Source organism: Sphaerodactylus townsendi, linkage group LG02 (genome assembly GCF_021028975.2).
Source record: "Sphaerodactylus townsendi isolate TG3544 linkage group LG02, MPM_Stown_v2.3, whole genome shotgun sequence".
Lineage (NCBI taxonomy): Eukaryota > Metazoa > Chordata > Lepidosauria > Squamata > Sphaerodactylidae > Sphaerodactylus > Sphaerodactylus townsendi.
Window position 1 is genome coordinate 66,633,911 of NC_059426.1, and position 25,673 is coordinate 66,659,583.

General features: G+C 41.8%; 1 protein-coding gene across 1 annotated transcript in view; it reads left to right on the forward strand.

Moving 5' to 3' along the window:
• The first annotated feature begins 423 nt into the window (after positions 1-423).
• The window catches only part of CFAP65 (cilia and flagella associated protein 65), a 46,658-nt gene continuing 21,408 nt past the window's right edge, over positions 424-25,673 (forward strand). The window contains 17 exon segments of the mRNA XM_048485445.1: positions 424-503; positions 2,302-2,384; positions 2,593-2,774; positions 3,892-3,994; positions 4,579-4,745; positions 6,926-7,122; positions 10,373-10,518; positions 12,367-12,589; positions 13,537-13,802; positions 13,995-14,195; positions 14,634-14,996; positions 15,519-15,656; positions 19,631-19,876; positions 21,340-21,564; positions 21,842-22,000; positions 22,730-22,895; positions 22,985-23,113. Coding sequence (XP_048341402.1) covers positions 2,310-2,384; positions 2,593-2,774; positions 3,892-3,994; positions 4,579-4,745; positions 6,926-7,122; positions 10,373-10,518; positions 12,367-12,589; positions 13,537-13,802; positions 13,995-14,195; positions 14,634-14,996; positions 15,519-15,656; positions 19,631-19,876; positions 21,340-21,564; positions 21,842-22,000; positions 22,730-22,895; positions 22,985-23,113 — 2,986 coding nt within the window. The 5' untranslated portion in view covers positions 424-503; positions 2,302-2,309.

Below are 25,673 nucleotides of genomic sequence, written 5' to 3' on the forward strand. Positions count from 1 at the left end.
ACAACTTTCAGTTGCCTTTCAGTTTGCTTCTTTTTATGGCAAGGATTTTATGGCAGAAAGAGTTTGGGCGAGGAACAGGCATGTTCCCTTTCAGTCTCTCCCTCCTCGCTTCATTCCTTTATGTAGTAGCGGAAAGAGGAGCCATCAGCACAGCCTCAGAAAAGGAACCAAGTTCCATTCCCCGTAAGGTTGCGGGAGGATTGAGCTGGTCCCGCTACATAGTTTACAGAGTGCTTTAAATCGTCTCCTTTTTTGTGTGTGTGTTATTCTTCTGAACCATTCAAATTCCTCTAAACCGCCTGCTTCTCGAGCCCTTCTCTGCCTTCAAAATACGACCCGTCTTGCTTGCCGTAGTTAGTTGCTCAGAACGGCGGCTTGGATACTTCTGCGTCTTGTTTCCATAGTAACACTGGGGTGTTTCGAGTTTTGCGGCAACCTCGAGCCCGTTTTATCACGCCTCTGCCTTCCAGGTTTTCCTGTTTTGAGGAGGGAAGGAGAATTAGGTAGGAACAGCAGAACGTGCAGTTTTCCCCCCTGCCCCCTGCACAGCCCTAACCTGGCGACAGGCTTCTGTTCCACCCCCTAACTTGCCCCCTCTCAAAGCTCCTCTGACCTAAGAGGAAGACTGTGCCTGCCTTCTCATCCACTTCACCTTTCCCTTGCGTTGCCCAATGTTGATTGTGCATTGGTTGATATTTTATCCTGTTTTCCAGACCCAAACGAACAAGTGTTTTGTGGCGCCTTCAACACTAACGGATTTATTGTGGCATAATCTTTTGTGGGCTCACTTGTCTGGTGAGGACTTTGGAATGTCAAACCACATGCCACAGTTTTATATATGTCACAGTTTATATATTTTCCTGTTTGTTTGTTTGTTTGTTTGTTTTATTCAATTTATATACTGCCCTCCCCCTTGGGGCTCAGGGTTTATATATTTACCAGTATTTATGCTCAGCTCTTCACTCCAACAGAGGGAGTAGAAAATGATTTTGTTTTTTTCTCCTCCATTTTCTCCTCACAACCACCCTGTGAGGTAGGTTAGACTGAGGGTGATTGGTGCAATCAAGCTTTCATGCCAGGGTAGGAACTCAAGACTCACAAAGGAAGACAAGTGTCACAAACCCAGCCTATAAAATAAGCCAGGATCTAAAAGATTAAGAAAAACTGAGGGAATATTAAAACTTTAAGTATATTAAAATATTTGTATTACACTGCACTCACAAGAACTATATTAAAAACATTTACAACCATTTAAAATTGGGGAAATTCAATGGAAATATAAATCCAGGAGTTGCATCTCCAATAATACCCCCCCACACACAATAATAACACATAAACTATTACAAAGATTGATGAAATAGCACATAAGCTCTTGCCAAGATTGATTGACCTGACACATTTTGACCCAAAGGTCTTCTTCAGATATCAGAATTTATAAATATACACACAAGTATATGGTATGACATAATGTAATTTAAAAAATAAATATTAGTATTTATAGTAAATTAATTTCAAAACCCACTGTCCATACTGAATCAGTTTTCACAGTGTGTGCGTGTATGTCAGTGCTAAGTCAAATAAGGAATTAAAATAGTTATCTAAGTGCTGGGTTTTTAATGGAGTTTTACAAACTAGCAAAAGATACTAATGAAGGAAAAGGAGGAAGAGGAAAAAGGAGTATGAAAAACTGCTGACTCATACATTCCTTTCTGCATCAATTTGCAAAAAGGAAAGGAAAAAAAATATTTGACTACAATATGCCAAAGTCATTACCAATTTTAAATGGTGGTAAACTTTTAAAATATAATTCTTGTGAGTGCAATGTAATACAAATATTTTGTATATACTTAAGGTCACGTGTAATTTGGCTTTTACTTCCCTGGCCAGAATGACACTCCCTGTTATAATACAGATTCAGGCAACTGATTTACAGTGTATATACATATTAACTGCAATCTTATTTCTGTTTATCCTGAAAATCCAGAAATATCACACTTATTTGGGAGAAAGTTTCCTTTTATGCAGAGACAACTGCCTGGGGTTTTCTGGGTAAGCATTGTTAAGAAGATCATGCCAGATGTTCTAGGGAGTTTTATGCAGTTAGGGCATTCTGTCTTGAAATAAAAATCTTTCACAGTGTAGAAAGTGTCACAGAAAAAAACCCACCCCTCTTTTCAGCTTTGGGGAGTAATCAGCTCAATAATTTCAGTGTGACTGGATGTTAGAAGGCTGTCTTCTGCCACCAGCAACTGAGATTGTTTGTCATTTTCTAAACAGCTATCATGTTTTTGATTTTCCCAGGTGCAAAGATGCTTGCTCAAGTACACAGATGTACATCCAGCTCTGACCCCTTTCAGAGATTCTGTCATGGTGGTACCACTCAGGTGTGTAGTCTTTGTGGCTAAGATGGCAAAAGAGTTATCTTGCCCAATTTGAAGACATGAGTATTTTTCCACTGGCATTGTTCTGACCATTCTATCATGTTTCATTGTAACCCTGGTTTCTTTTGTTAATTCTTAGGAGCACTTAGATAACTTTTTATTCTGATGAACTAATGAGTATATATCTCAAATTTCCTTGTTCCTTCAAAAGGTAACAGTGCCCATACAAAGGCCTTTCATCTCTTCCCTGAGGAAAATGAAGGAGAGGAGTACTTTCTGGGGCATTGAAGTAGTTGAAGCTCTTTACTGGCATCGATGGTGTCTGGGAAAAGAATTCATCAAACATTTAACTCTGAAAAACGTTTGTCTGAAAACCCAGAAGTTGAGGTTCAGGTGGGTAGGCCATATGAAAGGCAACAGAGCCTGTGCTTTTTCCATTTTGCACCAGCTTCTTTCTACAAGAGCGCCAACACTAGTGCTCTTTTGAATCTCCCTAGCCAACCCAGTTTTAGTTTGCAAAACACTGTTAAAACAAGTTGATGTTCACTTGAAACTGTAGCTGTTTAAAATGTACACAAATGCATTCAAATAGAATAAGCTGTTGCTCAATCCACACGTTGCATAGCTGATCCTATGTGTGCTTTACCTACAAATGGTTTCAGTGGGACTTATTCTTGCAAGGTGCAGCAAGACGATTAGTTGCTGGAGTCATTTACAGAGAACATATCCTGCCAGTTTTGAAGTACTATTGTACTGGTTGCCAGTTTACTTCTGTATCCAATTCATCGTAGTGGTTGTTATTCATAAAACCCTAAATTGTTGCAAGCTAGGATGCAAGGCTACTGTTTCCTCCCCCTCCCCCCAATTCTGTGTTAATTTTTATTGCCTGTGTTGAGAATGATTTATGGTTTTCTTTGATCATTTATATTGTCTTGATCTATTTGTATAATATTATATCATGTTTGTTATATTGTTTTGGGGCATAATTTATTCAGGTTTGTTCACTGTTATTGCTGATAGGATTTTTTAAAAAGGAAAACAGGTGCTAATTTTAATGATGTTATCCTTTTAAACATTTGGTTTTGTTAGATGTTATTGCTACAAACTGTCTCTTATGCATTTTGCAGGGGAGTGGGAAATAATGTATTAACTAAAACATGTGTTAAAAATACTGAAGAATGTTGGCATACCATTGATTTAATGTAGCTGTAATAGTATAGTTTTCCAGTTTGCTTGAGTACTGTTAGCATCCATTGATTTTTGTGTATTGTGTTATTTTTCAGTTATGCAGAAACTTAAGGTTTCTTCATCATTTTAATATTCTTTACACAGGATTATTTTTAATATAAATAAACATAAATAATATAAGTATGTGGTGTAACCTTTGTTAATCTGTTTGTTTCATACATGAGTAGAACAGAACATCTTGAAATTTCATTCCTTTGTTTTTTGTTTTTACTTAGCACATCACTTAGCATATCCTCTTTACTTGATGCCTTTGTTTTTTCAGACCGCCGACTACACGTTTCTTTACCACCATCTTCCCACAGCCAATTATTCTGAGCCCTGGGATGTCCTTAACTCTGCCTATCATCTTCCGACCTTTGGAAAAGGTTTGCCAGATATGTAGTCTTTTCTTTTCTAACACCACCAGAACAACTGTGTATAGGAACAGCATTCCCTACAAAGCGGGGGTGGGGGTGGGGGGGAGACTTTTGAACTGGCTAGTATGTGTGTGTGGATGAAGGTGATATATTTATCCCTGCTGCAACTTATGACACTATATATTCTGCTGTTTGTTTAAAGTGTGGTTGTCACAGATGTACTAACTCAAGTTAGGACTTTCTTCCTAACTGGAAGAGAACTAATTTTAGAAAAGGGAGGGTATAACTTGTTGGGCACAGTCAAAATAGTAGTGGTGTCAATAGCCTGTAGGTGATAGTCACACAAATGTCTCTAGAAAAGATAAAGTAATGACCTTACCCATCTGATATTTAAAACATTGCAGTGAATGAACTGATGGAGAAACAGACCTTTCTGCTGGCATAGTTTCATGTGCAGTCAGTCCTTTCTTTTCTGCTGGGGGCCATGAATGTGTGAAGCTCCTGCTTTATGTATGTAGAAGTGCTCTGAATGTTCTTTGCATTTGCGATAGAGAAGTCATACCGCCTGACTGTTCACTTCGCTTCCTATGTAGAAAGAGTATGAAGACAGCATCCACTTTGAAAAATCAGAGGGAGAATTCACTGTTGCACTGTGTGCTAAGCTGCCGCACATCAGTTTGCTTTTCCCAGACAGCATTCACCTCCCTTCCTGTGCTGTCTATGACTCCACAGGGGCTTCATTTATCCTCTACAATGATGGGTGAGTGCTCTTGTCCTTTGCCTTCAAACATTTCTCAATTTGTTGTAAGACTCGTTTGCTGGCCAATTCCATTCAAGGTTGCTATTAAAGGTTCAGCATAGCAGTAAAGATACAGAACACTGCTAGTTGCTTAAAATTACATTTGATCTGGATGCTATAGGAAGCTGTGAATGGGGTTTTGAGAATTTTTACAATAAACTTAAGTTCAGTTGAATAGACCCTCTGAGCCCTTCGGGGATAGGGTGGTATACTAAATTTAATTAATAATAATAATAATAATAATAATAATAATAATAATAATAATAATAATAATAATAATAATAATAATAATAATAATAATAATAATGTGTAGCAGTTAAATAACATGTAAGTCCAGTGTGGTACTTTAGATTAATAAATTAGTGTGGGATAGATACATTTATCTTAAGTTTTTGGGAGTCAGAGCTGATGCATCTGATGCAGAAATGAGCCCTTACTCATGAAATCTTGAGCTGGAATACATTTTGTTGGTTTTTAAGGTGCCACTGGACTCCTGTTCAGAGTAAAATTGGGTCTTTAAGCTTTCATTTCAGTATCTCTTAACTTCCTAGTAAGAATCTAACTTGGAGAAAAAAATCAGAGAATGATAGTCCAATCCTGTTCAGAGTTATTTCAGTCTGAGCCAATTAATTTCACGGGGCTTTGAGTGACCCTGTGTTGAATTGCACTGTTAGAATAGCTTTGAACCAGAAGTCCCCTGTTCAGATCTTACCTATGCTATGAATTTACTAGGTGGCTTTAGACAAGCCACTGTCTCATACCATAAGAACCCCCTCCCACACACTTTATTATAGGAATAACAAAACAAATATTCCTTGCATGATTGTTGGTAAGTTTTATAGAGAAGTTGCAGTTAAAGGATTTCAACAAGTGATATACATATACTAAATATAAAATATCAGTGTATCATAATCGGGTTGAAAGAAATGGATGGATGTGACTAGCTAATAGGAAGGTGCTCCAGCCTAGATGTTTTTGTGTGTACTCATATCCATAGTAACATTCACATTTTGAAAAAGAGGACTGTGACAGTCCTAGTTCTAGGTAGTTCTAGTTCTAGATTTCTTAAAATAATTTCACTGTAGTGGTGAACAGTTGAACAGTCTAGTGCATATCATCAAAGAAAGTAGAAGTTTTCATTGCTGTAGTCTAGCCTCAGTGTCCCCATGGTGTGGATCAGAGTGGTCAGATCAGCCAAGTAAAGGTAGTGACGCCATCCTCTGGGCTAAACCAAGTTGGAAGAAAGAATTTTTTACAGCTGCATTAATTTGCTTCTTCAGTCATAATGCTGCATCAAGTGTAACCCCTTGGCACTTCACTGAGGGTCAGCTGAACCCCATCAAAGGTGGGAAGGACAGTGTCCTTCAAGATCTTTGCCTTTTCAACCAGCATTACCTCTGTCTTTTCAGGATTCAGTTTCAGTTTTTTCATTCTTGGCCACTCAAGTGCAGCTGGCAGGCAGCATATTGATGATGGCCAGCCCCCAAACTATGAATGATTTGGTCTAAGGGCTTTGCATAGCAGTTGAATAGAGGCAGGAGTGTGCCCTGTGGAACCCCACAGAATCGGTCTTGTACTTCTGATGACTGAATGAAGATGCAGTAATCACAAGGAAAAAATGGAAAGAGGGGACTGCAAAAGCAGGGAATAATGGGATTCTGAATAGTAGGAACAGTTGCTGCAGGAGTTTAAAGAACAGTAGAGAGTTAAAGGGAAACTACTGGGGGGCAGGAGTTACAAGTTATTGGAAATAAAGCCAAGTAACTGGAGAGCAGTGTAAACATAAATGACTGAGGAGCCAAACAAAATACAATACTTGCCGATTCAGGCCAACATCTCTATGATTAAGTTTAGTAGAATGTTGCAGGGATTACCTAGCTTTCTTGGATTGCTAGGCTAGGATGATCAGTTAAGTCTGCTTTGGGCTATGAGCAGATGTTCAGAGACATGACAGAAATCTTTGTATATATTGCATTATCATTTTTTAAGAAATTCCATGGCATGATGTACCATCTCCAGTACTTATATTTTCATATGTAACAGGATACATAATATCACATTTCCACATATTTTTCAGGTTTGTAATTCAGTTTCCATGTTGGAGAACTTCCTGCTTATAGCATAATTCTGCTTTTTTCTAGGGATGTATATACTAGTTTTAGCTGGGAAGTGCCAACCCCTTTCAACTTTATTCCTTCTCGTGGCATGTTGAATCCAGGTCAAGAGTGCACCATAAAGGTGACCTTTCACCCTCAGGCAGCTCTGGTGCATGATGTGTCAGCAACATGCAGCTTTGGAGAAACTCAGGAACAGAAGTCCATGAGACTGACAGCTATTGGTGAGGATGTGTAGACTCTGAAAGCAATAGTGCACAAGATGGTGCGAGAGAGACAGGAGAAAAGGATCTTGGTTTTGTAGGCAAAATAAAGGTTGTGAACCTAGAAGAAATGGCACAGCGCCAGCACCTCCAGGGATGGCAGGTATAGATTTTTTATGGGGTGCAGGTTTGGGAGAGTCGGGGCCACACCCCCACCCGCCCCTGGGGCATGGCCATGCTTTTCCAAGCCCCACCCCCGGCCTCAGTGCTTATAAAAGCAGCTCACCGAGGCCAGGGATGGAAGACTGCCCTGCCCTGCCCTGCCCTGCCCTGCCCTGCCCCCCACCAGCTGGGCTCCCAGCTGGCAGCCAGCAGCCCCTTCTGCCCTCCCCTCTGGGCAGAGGCGTAGCTAAGGAAAATGGAGCCTATTGAAAAATCTGAGTTTTGCGGGGGGTCCCCCACCAATGGGAGGCCTCTGTGATGCTGGAATCCACCCCCAAACAGAGTCACTTTCAATGGTGTTGAAACTAGAGAGCCCAAATTCTTCTTTTAAATCCACCTTAAAGGGAGAATCTGGGGTCCCCAGTTAAAACAACATTGAAAGTGATGCTGTTTTGGTGGTTTATTCTCCAGCATGGACCCTCAAAAGTGTAGCCCCCATCTTCTATTAGCTCCCATTGGAAACAATGGGGGATGGGGCACCCCCTTTGGGAGTCGATAACTTTGGACCCCCTGGAACAAACTTCACAAAGCCTAGGTGGTATCAGTAAGAGACACTACTTATGATACCACCCAGGTTTGGTGAAGTTTGGTTAAGGGGGTCCAAAGTTATGGACCCTCAAAGGTGTAGCCCCCATCTTCTATTAACTCCCATTGGAAACAATGGGAAATGGGGGTCACCCCTTTTGGGAGTTCATAGCTTTGGGGCCCCTGGACCAAACTTCACAAAGCCTGGTTGGTATCAGTAAGAGACTCTCCTGATGATACCTCCCAGGTTTGGTGAAGTTTGGTTCAGGGGGTCCAAAGTTATGGACCCTCAAAGGTGTAGCCCCATCTTCTATTAGCTCCCATTGGAAACTATGGAAAATGGGGGCACCCCTTTTGGGAGTCTATAACTTTGGACCCCCTGGACCAAACCTCACCAAATCTGGGTAGTATCATCAGAAGAGTCTCCTAAAAAATCCCTGAAATTTTGGTGCTGCTAGACCAAAAATGCGCCCCCTGCAGGCCAAAAACAAAAAACCCACTAAAAATACAAAAAACCCCACAAACAAGGGCTGGAGCTTCGGACATGTAATGATGAGATTTGAACCCGAGAACCCCCCCTTACCTATGTCCTTGGTATAACATCTAGAAAGTTACTTATATAGTTACCATGAAATACGGACTGGAGTTTGGACCCTTATAGGAATTCTTACCTAGTAGAATGGGAAGACATAAAAATGTAGTATCCCCAGAACATGAACAAGATTATACAAGAGGTAGAGAGAGGAATTTGGTCACCCCTGAAAGGCAGACAGCAGAGGCGTAGCTGGGCCAAACTGCGCCCAGTGCGCAGTGTGTTTTTTCTGCCCCCACATGGCCCCCCGTGGCGCCCCCCCTGCACGGCACCCCCCCCCCCCGCTCCCCTTCCCACACTTACCTTAGATTCTTTTCTTTTTCTAGTACTTTTTTAGGCAGAAAAAAGCAGCCTCTTCGCAGTTCAGGCTAAAAACTGCTTGAGGAACTATACTTCCCAAGAGACCTTGTGAGCCCCAAGGTCTCCCGGGAACTGTAGTTCCTCAGGAAGTTTCTAGCCTGAACTGTAAATAGGCCACTTTTTTCAGCCAGAAAAAGTACTAGAAAAAGAAAAGGAACTAAGGTAAATATGAGAAAGGGGCGGGGGGCTGCATGGGGGGGCTGCGTGGGAGAGGTGTGGGGGTGCAAGGGAAAGGGGAAGGGGCCGGGGGCGATTTTCCACCCCCAGGCATGCGCCCGGTGCACAACGCACCCCCCATTCCCTTGCAACTCCGCCACTGGCAGGCAGCACCACACAATAAGCAAAGAAAGGCATCATGCAGTGGGCAGTGACTAACATTTGGCACCATAAGGAAGACAGGCAAGAAGGCATAATAGGCAGAGGTTGACATTTAGCATTCCTGAAAAAGCAGGTGATGTTACAGAGAGGAAAAAAGGTAAATCTTAGACTTTTGGGAAAACAGATGAAGTTGCAGAATTACTATACAGTGCAATCCATGGTGGGGACTGAAAGACTCATGGATGTTGTATGAGGGTGTATTGATGTGAGTACCATGGGCAGATATGCCAGCAGTGGGGTGCCATGCTGCTCCATGGGGCCAAACAAAGAAACTGTCACAGCTGGCACTCTTCTAGTGCAGTATCCTGCCCCGACGCGGGTGAGGGCATTCCCAGGGGTGGAGCCAACCTTAGTTGGCTTCCACAGGACTTTCAGTCTGGGAATGTCCTTTACACCTGCTGGTGACTTATACCATAAAAACAGTAGTCATAAGCTATTGAAAATGAACAGAGTTGGGAAGGTTTGGGAATTTCAGCTTATTTTCCCTCAGCAGTGCCAGCCCTGGCCACCATGAAATTGTCCCCATCCCACTCCCCTGCCATGGATTGCACTGATAGAGACAGAGTTTTTGCCTCACAAAGATAGGCATAGTAGGCAGAGGCTGGCATTTGGCACTGCCTAAGAACACAGACACTGTTACCGAGGGGCATAAAGTGTGATGTTTTGCTTCCCAGTTCCATCCTCAGGTTGATGAGCAGTCAGGAAGAGAGGATGTGTTCATGCTAATCAGTCACATACACAGATAAACCCACTATTTGTGTATACTGGAATTATTAACACATTCAAAAGCCAAGCAATGAAATCTGGCCTGTCAGATCTTGGATGTTAAGCAGGGTTGGCCCTGGCTGGTACTTGGATGGGAGACCACCAAGAATGTTCAGCATTGGTAAACCAGCTGTGTTCATGTGTTGTCTGGACAACTACAGTGTCATTGTAAGTCAGCAGTGACTATGTGGCACTTTCCTCCACAAGTTGCCTGGAAGTGACTGGACCATGTCTGTGGTAAGCATTTTGCTTTGAATTGTCCTATCTGACTGTTCCAATTTAAGACTGTTCCCATTATACAGGATGTTTACCATCCTAGTTCCTGGTTGCCCACTCTTTGTTGCAACCTGAAGGTCCACATGCTTTCAAAGTAGGAAGCTTCAATAGTCCTGGTATTTTAAAACATTATTTATCATTGTTTTTTTACAGCCAAATATCCCAATCTGGTGGTAACTGTGCCAGGAGACTCACATGAAGATACTGGACGTAGACATATCTGGGATGTGCTGCACTTTGACTCTGTTGCTGTTGGTAGCACTGCAGAAAGATATGTGGAAATCTGCAATATGTCTGTGGTACAGGAATTTTATATCTGAGTTTGACCAAGAGATTATTCATATACGTGATCATGTGCTCAAGAATAAATACCCACATTACAGAGTTATTTACAGATTACTGATGAATACATGCCCAAGTAGTGCTTCATCTGTACATACTGGATGCTAATATTTTTTTAAAAAGAATCTTCCAATAATTTAATGGTACAGCCCATAAAATTTTAGCAGGCACTGAAAAATTAGATGTTGGGCATATGGCATTCATGTGGCTTGTATTCAGATTGCTTCACAGGTTCAACATCATTTGTACAAAAAAAAAATTTGTTCAGGAAAGCCTTCGACAATACATCATTTGTACAGTTCATGTGTAAATACATAACCAAGTCGAGCCCAATTAACAGTCATTTTGTAAGTTTATTTTTGAAGCCACATAGTTTTTAGTTTTTTTCTTTTTGGCATGGTCATTTTTTGCCAGTGCTTTGCTTATTCCAGACACCATCCCCATAAATCCCTTACTGACCAAAATTTCAGAGAGTGATGCATTGCTGGTGCCCAATTATTCATGCAAATTTTTCTTCATACTGTTGAGTCTCAAAACCTACCATAATTTGTTCAGGCATTTTTCCAGAGTAGCATGTTAGGGGGAGTAGCATGTTATAGCATGTATAGGATATTTTCAGTGTTGTGTTCTCTGTCTCTTTTTGTTAGTGAACTACCAGTGCTCTGTCCATATGTTTCAAATTTCACAACAAGGATGCATTCTCAGGATCTGTTCACAGATAAGACATAACAAATCTGTGTTAGGTGATCCTGAGTTTAGTCCAATATTCTTGGCAATATTTCAGCAATCAACAGGTGCTAAGTAGCTCACTAGAAATTGATTAGTGGTTACCTGATGGATCTGTGGTCTGTAAGGTACATGTTTATAATAGGTGTATTTGCCACATTGTGAAAGATAGCTCCTCCATGGTTTAAACTAATAATCAGTTTCAGGGGGAAGATTCCACTGCTAAGCCCTTTTTTAAGTCCAACAACTTCCCAAATGAAGATATGTGTGTAATATTTTCAAGTGTACATTTTTTTTTAAATTTGACTAATTTGATCCACAGGATGTGGTATAAGGTGTATGATGAAAATACACTATTGAAAAGTTCAGTGTTGTAAAGTGTTGTTATAAAATATTCCGTGCTATGGAGTTCTATATTCCGTAATGCTACTGGTTCTCTTGTGACTTGAGTTTGTGTCCAAATCACTTGTGTCCAAATCACTCACTTTTGCTAACTGCAAAATTTGTGTTCACTGTTTCCAACTTTTTTCATGCTTCTTGTATGGCAAAAACGAAGGTACCTGTGCAAAAGCAGCATAGAGGGTGCAGCACTCGTCAGCTGGACGCATTTGCATTCTCACTTGTAAAAAACAAAGGCATTTATAACACTGTATAATATGTTATAAATGATGCATTTTATATTGTTAAAGCAGTAAAATATATATGTAGGCTTAATAAGAAATAAAGTATTACATACTTTCTATTTCTCCTCAAAATTTCTGTTGTGTGTGTTTGTGTGCTTGTGAAAAGTGCTGTCATGTCTCAGCTGCCTTATGTTTAGGGGGCAGACATTTTACACAAGACCGCAAAAAACACTATTTAATCACTTTATTCATCCCACGTAGTAGCTCAGGAACTGAGTGCTGGTCTACTTGTCTCTTGGTGCATTTCCGCCAGTTAGTCAAAGGGGATATGAGTGGCTTGCATGGGAATCTTCCAAATGTTCCTTTCATCAGACTCTGCTGACCTATGCTACCAGATGCAGAGCAGGATTTTCTCTCCTCAAAGAGATGAATGTAACCCTGTTTGTTTCTTGGTAGGTTAATGCTCCATTCCGGATTGAAAGATCAAAGGAATCAACACCTCGCGATTCTGACTTCTTGTGTGACGTCTCCCCAGCCACTGTTTCAGCTGGTGGGAAGTTTCTCGTTCCCTTTTATTTCAGCCCACAGATTGTTGGTATGAACAGTGTGGACTATTTCACTGTTACCCCTGTTGGGAATGTGACACAGTCTGTGCTGAAGGTGACAGGCTCCTGCAAAGGTACAAGTCATAGAGAACTTTTAATTCTCCATGCTGTATTAAAGCATACATGCTTGTATTTCTCTTTGTTTCTACTGATCCCTGCAGAAGCCAGTTGTAGACTCTTTCTGAATATTAGACTGTAGCCAGGATACATTTGTGAAATTTCTCATGGAAAGTTCAACTGTGTGAATATGCTTCACGAATTCCACAGTTAGTGAATACTAGGTCTTTAATTCTCCATGGAATATAGTAAATTATAGTTCTAGGCTGTTTTGTTTGGATTCATGCTATCGTCTTTTCTCTGTCCCTTTTGCCTTTGCTCCCCCCCCCCTTTCCCTATTCCTCTTTCATTCCCCTTAGTTAGAAGTGACTTTATGCTGCCACTGGGAAATTTGGTGAGAACTGACTGTGAATTTTTATCAACAAATTTTGTTCTAAGCGGCCCTAAACCCATCATGGGAAAGGATGGGCAAATAATAAAATAAATAAATACTGTTTTCTAATTTTGTGATTTTCAACATTTTATTGCTACTGGCTTGCAGATTACTTCCTGTGACTTATGGCACTGTAGCCCAGTTATGGCATCCTCTTCCAGCAATGAACATAATGTGGACATCTTAGCAGAAGAAAGCTGACCCTTCCTCTCAGTATCCTGTGGAAGGGATGCTGTGTTTTTGCTACTGTATATGTGAGAATGTGTCTAGGAGAATAGGATTTATTATTACGGCCTTTTGGCCAGCCATATTTGGGAGTCCTGCTGCATAGCCAAGGAAACAGGTGATCAAGAGCATTCATTTTTACAGTTAAAGCATTTCTCAGCAACAAAACTCATTTCTCAACAACAAAACTCAGAGTAAGAAAAAGACAGGATCCAATAGCACACCAACCCATCCATTTCCCAGTGTCAGCAGCAACATGTGTTATTCAGTGTGAAAACTGCACAAGTGCCTTGTCTGTCATTGCAGGTCCTGGCATTTCTCTTCAGCATCCCTTTGTTTACTTCAGCTGTATTAATCTTGGGGAGAGCTTAACTCAGCCCTTCAATGTCACCAATATTTCTGATGTCCCAGCCTACTATCAGTTTGACATTGACTGCAGACAGAGTATCTTTTCTTTTGACCACCCGTGTGGAATCTTGGCGGGGATGTCCACTATTACACTGAAGGTGACCTTCCAGCCTGCCTATCCGATGATTTATTACCGAAGAGTGGTTTGCCTTGTACATCACCAGGTAAGAGGACTGAAGGCCATCTTCCACTGAAGTGTTCCTCTTGGTTGTGTATCCCTCTGCCAAAAATGTGGCATTGATAAGCGTGTCTCCAAGAGAAAAAAGATTATCTCTCTTGACTGGCTGCCATGCAATAATCTTGAATAGAGTATGAGCAAAGTTGGTTTTCCCCTCTGTGTTTCTGGTGCCTTTTAGGACCCATTGTTTCTCGATTTGTTTGGAACATGCCACTCAGTTGCAATGAAACCAGAAATTCTGAAATTAAAGGATCTAACCAGATATAGGACACACATGGCCCGAGGACTGACCTTTTACCCACCAGATGTCCTGGGTACCATGCTGAAGGAAAACAAACTGCTGCTGGATGAAAACGGAGCCCTCACACTCCCACCAGAGGTAAAGTGTGTCTTTTGGAAGGACCAAAATTACTCTGTTCTGTTTTTATGACTATCGATATTCAGTATGAGTACTGTCTTGGTGCTCCATGGATGTGCCCATAGTGAGGCCCAAGGGATGTTTCTGCAATTGCATGATAGCCCTGTGTTTACTGTGACCATTTTAACATTAAAGGATATCTACTATGAAGCTGCTAAACAATGTAAGGCTTGAAACATGCTGCTTATCCTTCAGTGTGAAATCAGGAAACTATTCAGGACTTGAATACTGTAGGGATCTGGGGTTTTCTGTGGATGGGCATCCTTCTGTAATTAATTTCTTACTTTCTGGTAAAGTTGCTAGAGAAACTTGCCAGGATTACATGAACTCCCATCCATTCTGACTGATCATCTATCTTCAGTATAATTTCTGTTTAGTCAGATCTCTCTCTTTTTCTAGATGCTGGAGAATAAACCACCTGAAGAATATCCTTCTCTTGAGCCCATGGTTGAATACTTCTATGACGGTGTAAACAGTGACTTTACTGTGTTCCCTCCTCACGTCATCCTGAGCAACAATGAGTTTGATTTTGGCTGCTGTACAGACCTTCATAATATACAGCCATTTCCTCTCTCCCTGACCAACTGCACAAAAGGAAAGATTACTGTCAGGTGGACAAACAAGCCAGAGAGTCCCTTCCAGGTGGCTCCAGAGTGTTGTGACATCCCACCTCTGAAATCTATGGCTTTCTGTGTCACTTTCCAGCCTTCTCAGCTCAACTCTTTGTATGCAGCAGAACTAGAAGCATTTGCCCTCTACAAGGTAGGGAGAAATCCGTGTCAATGGAATTGAAATTCTAATGGGGTCTTTCTAACTGATTATGAAGGGACTAAGAAAAAGATTGCTCACACCTTGGTCTAGGTCATAGGTGTTAAACTCGCAGCCCTCCAGATGTTATGGACTACAGTTCCCATCATCCCCTGCCATTATTGCATGATGGGAACTGTAGTCCATAACATCTGGAGGACCACGAGTTTGACACCTATGGTCTTGGGGATGGACTTGCAGGGACACTTTGTTCAAGAGATGCCTTGAGCAAGACCTGAATTATCCACATCCACTGAGAAGAGGACAAGTTTAAAAATGAACTTTGGGATTTCTGCTAAAGGGCAGTTATCTTCCCTTTCTGTTGAAAGCCTGTGGCTGAGGAGAGGCAGATATATTTTCAGAAACAAATATAAAATAAAATTCTGACTGCATACCTAATAGATGAAGCCCTGCTGTGGTATCCTTCTAATCCAACTTAATTCGATCTTGCCTTACCCCATCTGTTTCCACTGGTAGGTGTTGCGGCACTATAGCAATATCGAAGAGCGTACCACCATGTGCCCATCCTGGAGCTCCACCATCCGCTTGCGTGGACATACTTTTGAACCCAGGCAACAGCACTTCATCCCACAGTATACTTTGGACTGTCACAAGGTAAGCAATGTGGCTTTCTTCCCCTGGGGTGAGTTATTTGTAGTCCACCTCTGCCTGACTGCAGAGTGGCATTCATCTCTGATTTCCATTTCTTTCTTGGAAAATCACTTTACAGGCTTTTCATCAGATACTGTCCTGTTAAATTAATTTCTGTTTCCAGTTAATGCAAAAGAAAATTATTCTGTAAAATCATTCTGTATTCAAGGATACCTGGTGCACAGTTATGAACAGAGTTACACTGAATCATAGTCAATCTCTTTATCTGTTTGACCATACTGGTTTTCTTTCTACTTCTTCAGACTTACAAATGTATCCAGAGACTTGCATTGGGTAGTTCCATATTGAAAGGGGAATGGATGTGTTTTTGCTTTTTTACTCTTTCCTCACTTGTTTCTGAGAAATCTAGCCTGAGGTTCTTAGACAGTATTTCTTGTCTGGTTCCTTATCCAGCTGGTTGACAGCAGAGGTCAGTAGAGGCTCACGTATAATTTCATGCGGCTAACACTTGCCATTTCTATAGTATTGTCATTGTGTGTGATTTTGTGCAATCCCTGTTTTGTTAGTTCTTGGAATAATATCCTCCGTATGTTTCCAAATAGGCATTTTCTGTAATATATTTCACACATGGCTGCCTTTGAAGAGTGCTCATAAATTACAGCAGCTCCAAAATACAGTTGTTGGTTGGAGCAAGTCAACAGAAGCATATTTCTCCTATTTTGTTTAACCTGCCCTACAGTTGGCATACCATCAGAAAATGGCACCCAGGGCAAGTGCTGAAATTGTGCTGGCCCCTAAATTGTGCCCTCCCTCCAAAACTGTGCCCCTGGTACCCTCAACCCTTTGCCAATCTCTCTAGCAAGCAGTGAGCGGGTTGGCTGGATAAGTGGCGGGCCAGTCAGGTGAGCAGCAGGCAGGCAGGCCAGGCCAGGCAAGCAGGCAGGCAGCGAGTGGACTGGGGGAGCAGACAGGTGGTAAGCAGGTCAGACAAGTGATGAACTGGGCAAGTTCAGGGGGCAGACTGGGCAAGCCATGGTAAATGAACTGTAGGTTTGATCAGTTTTGGAGTCTCACGTGCAGTATCCTTAATCTTTGCTTGTCAGGATCAACACACCTCTCATGCTAGGCCACCAGACCCGGACACATGACTTTCTGAACCTCTCAGCAGTGAGTCACTGTTGACCAATGTTTTCCTTTTCCTCCTGCTGCCCTTTCTTTGTTTCCCCATGCCTCCTCATTCTGTGTTTCTTGTCATTGTAGTTCTTTCTCCGTCATTAGCCATTTATTCATAGACTACTTACCTCGTGACTGTTTGCTTCGCAGTGGGGTTTTCCTTCAGGCTTTTGTTTGGACAGGGATTCTTTCTCAGCAGAGGTAATTTAACGCAACGGTAGAACTCGTGGCAAGGAGAGAGTGGTGTAGTCTTCCAGCACACAACAGGAACTTTCTTCACTCATGGAAATAAACACTCTTCAAACATGTTCTTCTTTCCATAGGAAGGCCTTTACTTAATAAATTGCAAGAATGTACAAGACTACTAATATAAACTAATCTAACTATACAGAACACTTCAAATCTATACACAGCACACAGCTTTCTTTAAGCACACAGCTTACTTTTCAGACAGCTCATTACAGAAGAACAAATATGCAGAGTAGGAGGTAACATATAAAGGTTCCCAACTCCAGTTTAGGCTCATACTCATACATTGGATACATTATCCTGCCTCAGCAACAAGCCCCTGATTGGTCCATAACTTTCCACCCATCCCTTCAAAGGTCTACTCTTGTTACTTTTTTACTGAAGCCTTGAACTTTTCATAACTTATAACTTTATGATGCTTTCTGTTAATCTAGAAAGCTGAACATATCTCAGCTATCTTGTTTGTCAGCCATTTTACAAATCCTGACATTCTTCTCCTGCAAAGTGTCCCCAGCCGAGCCAAGTCTCTGTTTTGTCCATGTGCCACTTTCTTGTTGTTTCCATGCAGCTTCCATTTGGGGAGGTTGGCTGCCACTTTTCTTTTTCCTGCCACCTTTGGTTTACCATTAGTTTGCTAGACCATGTCAATTTCCTGTCAATTTCACTTGGTCTGCCACTCCAGCCATAGACCTTCAGTATGAAAATAAAAAAGAAAGCCATTCTGACCCTTCTGAAATGGTGGTTAGGAGGAACTGCTGTGGTACATGTGTGTGTGGGGGGGGGCGGCGGCAGGGAATCAAACAAACCTGAAGAAAGCTAAACACATACTTTCTCATTTGCTTTCCCTGCAAAGGGAGAAGAAAAGTCATACTTTCAGAGCTTTAGGAATATGTGGGGATTCGCTGATCTAAAGATGGGGTGATTACCAAAGAGTGGGAAACATATGTGAATAGAGAATCAAACCCAAAGGAAATGTAAGCTCAATGCAAACAAGACCACAAGTGAGTAAATGACCAGTGGTTCCAGATCTGTCTCCACTGCAAGGGACTGGAATTGATTACTGAGTTCCAAAGGTACTGAGATCTCAAATTTGGGCTCTTGTATCTCTCATTAGGGAAGTCAACCACTCTGTTTTTCCTTTGAACAATCTCCTCATCCTTATGCAGGGCCTCATGGCTTCTGTTAATGAAATCCTCCCTTGATGTCATGAAGGGTAGCAATCCTCTCCTCCAGGCTCCCAACCGTTTCTTCTAAGAGCCCTATCCTCATGGGGGAAAACAAACAGTTCTGGGTGCTGATGATGAACTTTAAAGCCCTAAATTGTCTGGGAACAGTACATGGTAAGAGTAATTTTCCCCCTTGCAGGGCTACCCAGAATTGGATGTTCTTTTTAATGTACCTTTTCTGTGTTCCTCTGTCATGGGGTATATGATGAGTGGCCAGAACAGAGAGGGCCTTATTGGTAGCAGTGCTATAATTATGGAATGTGCTCTAGAATAAAGGATCATATGGTTTCTTTTCTGTGAAATGTTCAATGGCTGTTGAAACAACTCTTTTTAAGGGACACTTGGAATTATAGGGATTTGAATTGTTTTTCTAATTATGAACTGTTATTCTTCCAGAGTGAAAGAACTGAATGGTTGAATGGCTAATTTTACTTTGCAAATGCTGAAATTGATTTTATGGCGGCTTTTTCTGCTGAGTATAAAAAGGGGAGGGGGGGACACCAATGCAGAGTCGAAGCAGAGAAAAATAAGCCACTTATTACTGAGGGAACATCCTGAGAGATGGCTGCTTTACAGATCCTCCAATGAAGCAGCATTGAAAATATTTAGGGAGAGCTAAGTGAAATGTAATAACTTTCCCCCCCTTTTTCTTCTTCTCCGATTTGCTTTTTCTGCTGATAGCTGCTGTGTGGTTAATGGTGATAACAGTGTCAGCTGTGGTTTTTGTGCTGTTTTGTTGTAGGCTGCCTACATGGGATGCAAGGGTAAAATTAAATATTTTTAATAAAAGAAATCTTTTGCCCCGAAATCACTCACTTCCCACAATTACCTCTCATGTGGGTGTAGACTGTAAAAGATTTAAGGAGATAACAAACGAGCATCAGTGCATGCTTGGTCTTCTCATTTTCAGTCTGCCCTCCCTCCCCATCTACAGAACAGAGCCAGTATAGGATAGTGGTTAGATTAGGAGGCTTGAGTTAATACCCCCCACTCTGCTGTGAGTTCACTAGGTAATTCTAAGACAGTCACAGTTGTGCTCTCTCTGTCAGCCTGACCTGCTTCATAGGGTTGTTCTGATGATAAAATGGGGAAGGGAGAGCTATACATAGTATCCTGGACTTCTTGAGGAAAGGATAGGGTAAATATATAGTGGATAAATTAAGATTATTCAGTTAACAGAGCTCACTGTATGTAAGCCTTATGTTATTCACGTTATGTTCCCAGTTGTTTTGTTTGTGTCTTAGAAGGAGTTACGTCTCTCATCAGTCATATCTTCAGGGCTAATGCAGATGGCTACTCTTTCAGTCCAAGCCCTTTTCTGTGTTCTAGGTCTTTCCTCCAGTACGCCCGAACACCACCACATATTGTAGCATGCTACTCTGCAACACAGGCACCGCTGCCATAAGCTTCAACATGAGCCTGGAGAAGTGCCCCTCCCTTCTGGTCAAGCCTCACTCGGGGTTCATTGCACCTGGAGACCACCAGATCTTCATCCTCTCAACCTGCCCACAGGAAACATCTGTACTGCACCATAGTTTGTCCTTGCACCTCAACTTTTCTGCATCATTCACAAAGGTGGGGGCAAATTTGTTCACTGGATTACCAGCACATCATTTTCTTCCTTGATAGTTGACAGCAAAACTGGAAAAGCTTTGCAAAGATGCCAGGCAGAACATGAAGGATCAAGTGGGGGTGGGTGGGTGGGGGGAATAGATGTATTTCTAACTGGCTGTTCTATGTGAATTTATCATTTTTGTCATGTGATCTCTCAGCTAGCTGTTTCGATCATCAGATGTAATTGATGGAAACGAGCACAAAATCAAACAAAGTGTATTAAATATAAGGACATTGCTGTAGAAACATAGCCCAAGTTTCTGGTGCTTGTAAGCAAAGGCGTAGTGTTAATAGTGCATGGTTGTTCTGTGCCATGTGCTTACTCTTCCGTGTTCACAGTGTGTAGCTACAATCATAGCTGGTTACTTTCACCTACCACATTGTGCCATTTTTTCCTCCTGACACCCAGGTTGATCAGGCCAAGATAGAAGAATAGATTTGTCAAATCAAACTAGAATCCAAGGGGTGTGTGTTACTTTAATATTTCTCTCTACGCTTGTTCTCATACTCTGTGTCCAAACCCCATCCTGAACCTCAAAGCCATTTCTCATTGGTGGTAGCCAAATCTGTGGATGTGGACATTGGTACCTTCTCCTAAGGAACTGCACATAATCTCCATTTTATTTTATTTTTTGAGCCACAATGCAGGAGAAAGTCTTCTCATGCATCTTCATTTTGAGAAGTAGTCCTGCATCCCATATTTTAAAACAAACAAGACTACATGGAAATGGTACAATAGGGAAAGGTGAGTTGGTTGAAAAAGCTGGTTGGAGCCACCCTATTATGAATTTATTGTGGTACTTTTGCCCTTATAAACATTCTTATGTTGGTCCACTCCTAGCTCTTTTCAAGCCTGTCTGTGCCAGGCTAGGGTTCAGCTCAATTTTACTTTGTGGAAGCACCATAGTTGGAATCACACTGGCTAAAGATGACTGGTTTTTTTTAACAATTTTTTGTGTGTTTAACACTAAGGAATATAATAGCATGAAGAAAACAAATCATCACATAGTTCCAATTCTGGACACAAAGAGAGCTAATGTAATTTTGTCAAATGGGGCTCTATAAAACCATCAAATGGTGTAAGATTTTTTTTACTGCACACAAATTCTGATATCAAGTTGTAAACATCTCATTTAATATAATTATTCTTTCAACTTTTATCCCTTTTTGGCACCAACAATGTCATATCAAATTATTGATTTATTTCTAACATTTCAACCATGTGTATCTCATTTCATAAATATTTTTACATTTGAAAGTAGTACACAAAATATATTTTCCATTTATCGTACCATTCTTGGTCAGGTCTCTCGATTACAGATTTTGTTAATTTTGCCATCTGTGCAGATTCTCTTGTCTTCCTTTCCCAGTGTTCTAAGCTAGGGTATTCCGCTGGAGATGACTGTTGATGCTTTCTTTCTCAGGAAATCATCCTCCAGAGCAATGCTGAGCCCCTTGTCCTGCTTTTAGAAGGTGACGGCAGCTTCTATTTCAAGCCCACCTGTGTGGGTCTCGCTTCCTCACGCACCTTCACTATAAAGAACTCCACTCGGCTCCCCATGTTCTTCAGGTGGAAGATCTGGCAATCTGACAAAAAGTTCCTATCTGTCCTGCCCGATGGAGGGACTATTCTACCCAATGAAGCTTTGGTGAGTAGGCACACTGTTTCCACTGAGTAAACTTGAAGCAGTTGCCTAGAACAGTAGCAAAGTCCACTTTCAGCCAACAATGAATGCTGCTTTCCCTGAAAAAAACTAGATAAGCGTACTTGCATACGTACACTTCTGGGCAGAGCTGAGAAGTACAATAAGTGCATCCATGGCAGCTCCTTAGAGTTTCCCTGTCCCTTTAACTGACTTCATTATCTGGATTCTGCACTCAAAACTGAATACTCTGACCGTTTTCTGCTTTTGCATGTGATTTCAGGCTCAGACATGGATCTTCAGTCCCAGTGCGGAGATAAAATACCTTCTGCGGGCTTGGGTGACTGTGTGGAGAGATCAGGAGATACTGGATGACAAGGGCCCAGACAGTGTTCGTTATCCGCTGAGGATTATTGGAGAGGGAGCACTGGGCACCATAACAGTAAGCTGCAACATTTGGGGGAGTAAAGGGTATTGGCAGACAGTGGGAGCAGTATTACAGTGCTGTCTTTTAAAGCAAACCCAGATGGCACCCGAGCACCCATAGAAGCTCCGACTATAATGTACGTACCCCTCTCAATTCACAGTGACTTAGGGTTTGCGTTTGATTTTCCTGAACCAAAAAAAGGCCACAAAATACCTTTCAGCATTTTCCAACTTGTTTTTAAGCTGAAAAGGGGTCTTTTTAAGTAAAAGCCAAATAAAACTGAATCTGGGAAAGCCAAAAATGTTGCCCTTTTAAAAAAAAGCTTTTTGAGATTCCCTGTAGCCTCCATTGGAGTCTATGGGGAATATTTGTGGGGCTCTGGGGGGGCTGCTTTTTTAACTAGAGAAACCAGATTTGCAGCCTAGCTGCTGGAAGAAACTCTAAGTTTGGTACAGATTGGGTCAAGGAGTCAACGTTTATTGGGCCCCATTTCTCCCTCCATTTGGAGGCCAGTAATCTTTACCAAACTCTGACCTAATCTTTACCAAACTTGGGGGCTCATCTGGTGACTGCAAGCCATGGTTAGTCGAATATCAACCTGAATGAGACCACTGACCCTGTACAACACCAGGCAGTCTCTCCCATCCCTCCCTGCATTGAACTGAGTAGCAGGGTATATTTAGAAGAAATTCCTGTAATCTGATTTTGCTTGATGGATATGGTCCTTCTGTATTTGGGGTGCAGGCACCAGAAGAACAGGTGGACGTTGGCAATATCTTGGTTGGCAAAACACAGTCGTGTGAACTTGTGTTATTAAACAATGGGGTTTGTTCCCTAAAATACGTACTCAGTGTGGAGCAGAAAATCACCGGACCATGTGACCCTGAAGAAGTTGCCAGTGACCCACTAGGTATTTATTAAAAGTGCAAATATTTCTAGCTGCCTCTGCTCTGATGTTCTGTGCTCCATGGTCATACCATTTCCCCCTTTCCCACCCAGCAATAGAACTTGACCACTACAGAGGAACAATTCCTGCTCGGGGAAAGATCTTGTTGCAAGCAACTCTTAGCCCAACCCGTTGGTTGCATTACAACTGGACTGTCTTTTATGCCCTCTACACTGTAAAAGGTGAGCAGCTAGAGGGATTAGAAAGTACTAGTATCCATAACAAGCAGATTCTGTATTTGTGTGAGCAAGGAGGGGGCAGTGGGGATTCCGCACCAGCTAAAAAGACTGTCCTTACTTCACAACATATTTAACCTGCAAAAACCTTGTGTGGTTTCAAGCAGAGTGATGAGCTAATGGAAGGTCTGGCCTAGGCCATGGACTTCTGCAGTGAAGGGGGCTCACCCATTGTTTCCTATATTCTGTCACAGCAGACCATCTTTTGCCATTTGAACTAAGCTTGGGTGAATTTCTAGCACTAAGGTCAGGATCTCCCCTGTTAATCGAAGAGTGTTTCTTCACACTTGTTTTTCATCCCTTGTGGAATATCCCTGCTAACTCCAGTGAAGTGGTAGCAATGTGATATCCCACCCCTATGCAACATATTGGAAAGAGGAGGAAATATCTTTGCTGTTGCTCCTCAAAGATATCAACTGGTCTGTATGCTCTTGAATGGGAGAGGGGAAGTATGCCGGCTCCAAGGAATCTGGGCAGTGGGAACTATTGGCCAAGCTTGGAGGCCCCCCCCTTTGATATGGAAAATAGTGCCTTAATTAGAATTAACAGTTCAGTCTTATGGTTTTGCTTGACAAACTTACTAAGTGACTAGGAACATAACAAATGGGCATCAGTGATCTTTAATGACCCGAAATCTCTCTTCAGCCTTGAAACAAATTTTTTGAAGAGTGATTTATAAATGTTTCAATGAGTATCTATAACAGTGATGGCGAACCTATGGCACGGGTGCCAGAGGTGGCACTCGGAGCCCTCTCTGTGGGCACTCGCTCACAGAGTTCATCATGTGGGAGGGGGCGGAAAATCACCCCCCCACACACACACACATCTAGGCTGGCCTGGGCCACTGAGCATGACGTGCGCGCATGCAGTGAGTAGGAAGGACTCGGCTGGCAGGCCTGGTGCCTGTCTCTGGGTGGCTGCTGCCTGAGGGGGGAGGGTGCAGAGGAGGCAGAGATGCTAGAGAGGCACAGAGCAATGCATGTGGGGCTTTGCTGGAGACTAGAGCAGGCTGGCCCCTGCTCGAGTGGGTGGGCCGGAGGAAGAGGGAGCCAACCGTTTTTTTCTAAACTAAAACCTCAGCATTCAGGTTAAGTTGTGAGTGAGTGAGTGAGTGAGTGAGTGAGTGAGTGAGTGAGTGAGTGAGTGAGTGAGTGAGTGAGTGAGTGAGTGAGTGAGTGAGTGAGTGAGTGAGTGAAATGCCATCAAATCGCTTCCAACTTAAGGTGATCCTATGAATTAGTGTCCTCCAAAATGTCCTGTCATTAATAACCCAAGTCTTGCTGGAGTCTTGAAAACTGAGGGGCTATGGCTTCTTTTATAAGAGCCAGTCAGTATAATAATCAGTGTAATCAGGCTTGTAAAACCTGATATTTACTTTCAAGAAAGCATCTTTAGAATTGCAGGTTTATTTGATCCATATCCTGTGAACTAATGCTTTAAATTGAGTCATGAATCACTGTTGGCTTAAATGGACAATTTTTAACCAGCAGTTTTAAAATGAGAGAGCCCAAGCTGAAGTTTGTTCAGTTAATTTTTTTGATTCTGGAGTCTTTAACCAGAGCAAGAAATGAAAAAAACCCCAATATTTAGGATGGACCTTTTTTAATATTCCAACAATGAGCGGTGGACTTCTGTTTCTTAAATTATAAATTATTTGACATTTTTTTCACAATCTGAAAAAGGTAGCTATATTTCGAGGGTTTCTGGTAAGATGAATTTTTTAAAATGTAATTGAATAATTTAAACAATGGGTACTTTGTCACTTAAAATTATTTAATTAGTTGACAGCTCAAATAAGCACAAAATATGCTTTTAGTTGCCTCCAGGCTGCAAATGATCCTCCATATTGCAGACCCCAACCAAATGTGTTTTTCTTCACCATAGCGAAAAGCTGTCTTCTTCAATTCTATCTTTATGGTTTTATTTTATGTTATCTCCTCAATCGAAGTAAGAGACAAGGCAGGCAGAGGGATTTCTCCCTAACTGATCCCTCTCTGGGACAATCATTTGGCCCTTCTTGGACCTGGCTGAACTGCACATCCTGGAAGACTTTGCTTTGGTACTGGGATGTCTGAGAGAAGGAAAAATGGATCACTGAGGTGGAATGAACCCAGGATTCAATATTCTTCCCTACTTTGCTAGGTAGAAACAGTTGCAATTCCATGCAGAAATGACCACAGTCTATTAATTTCCAGTGGGTGTAGAATGGGTCATTGTGCGTGGGACTGCATGTTTGAAATTAGAAATTAAAATCTATGAACATGTCTGAATGTTGCCATAGAATCTTTAAAAAAATTGAAATCACATTATCCCTGTACTTACCTAAGGGGGAATCTGCGGTCCCTCCCTACAATAACCTCCTAGTGGTCCCTGACCTTAAGGATATCCACAGTTGGCTTTAACCAGAGCCAGGACTTTTTAGATCCCTACCAAGCTCCAACCTGGGGAACTCTCTGTCCAGCTGATACCAGGGCCCTACGGGACCTTAATCAGTTCTGTAGGGCCT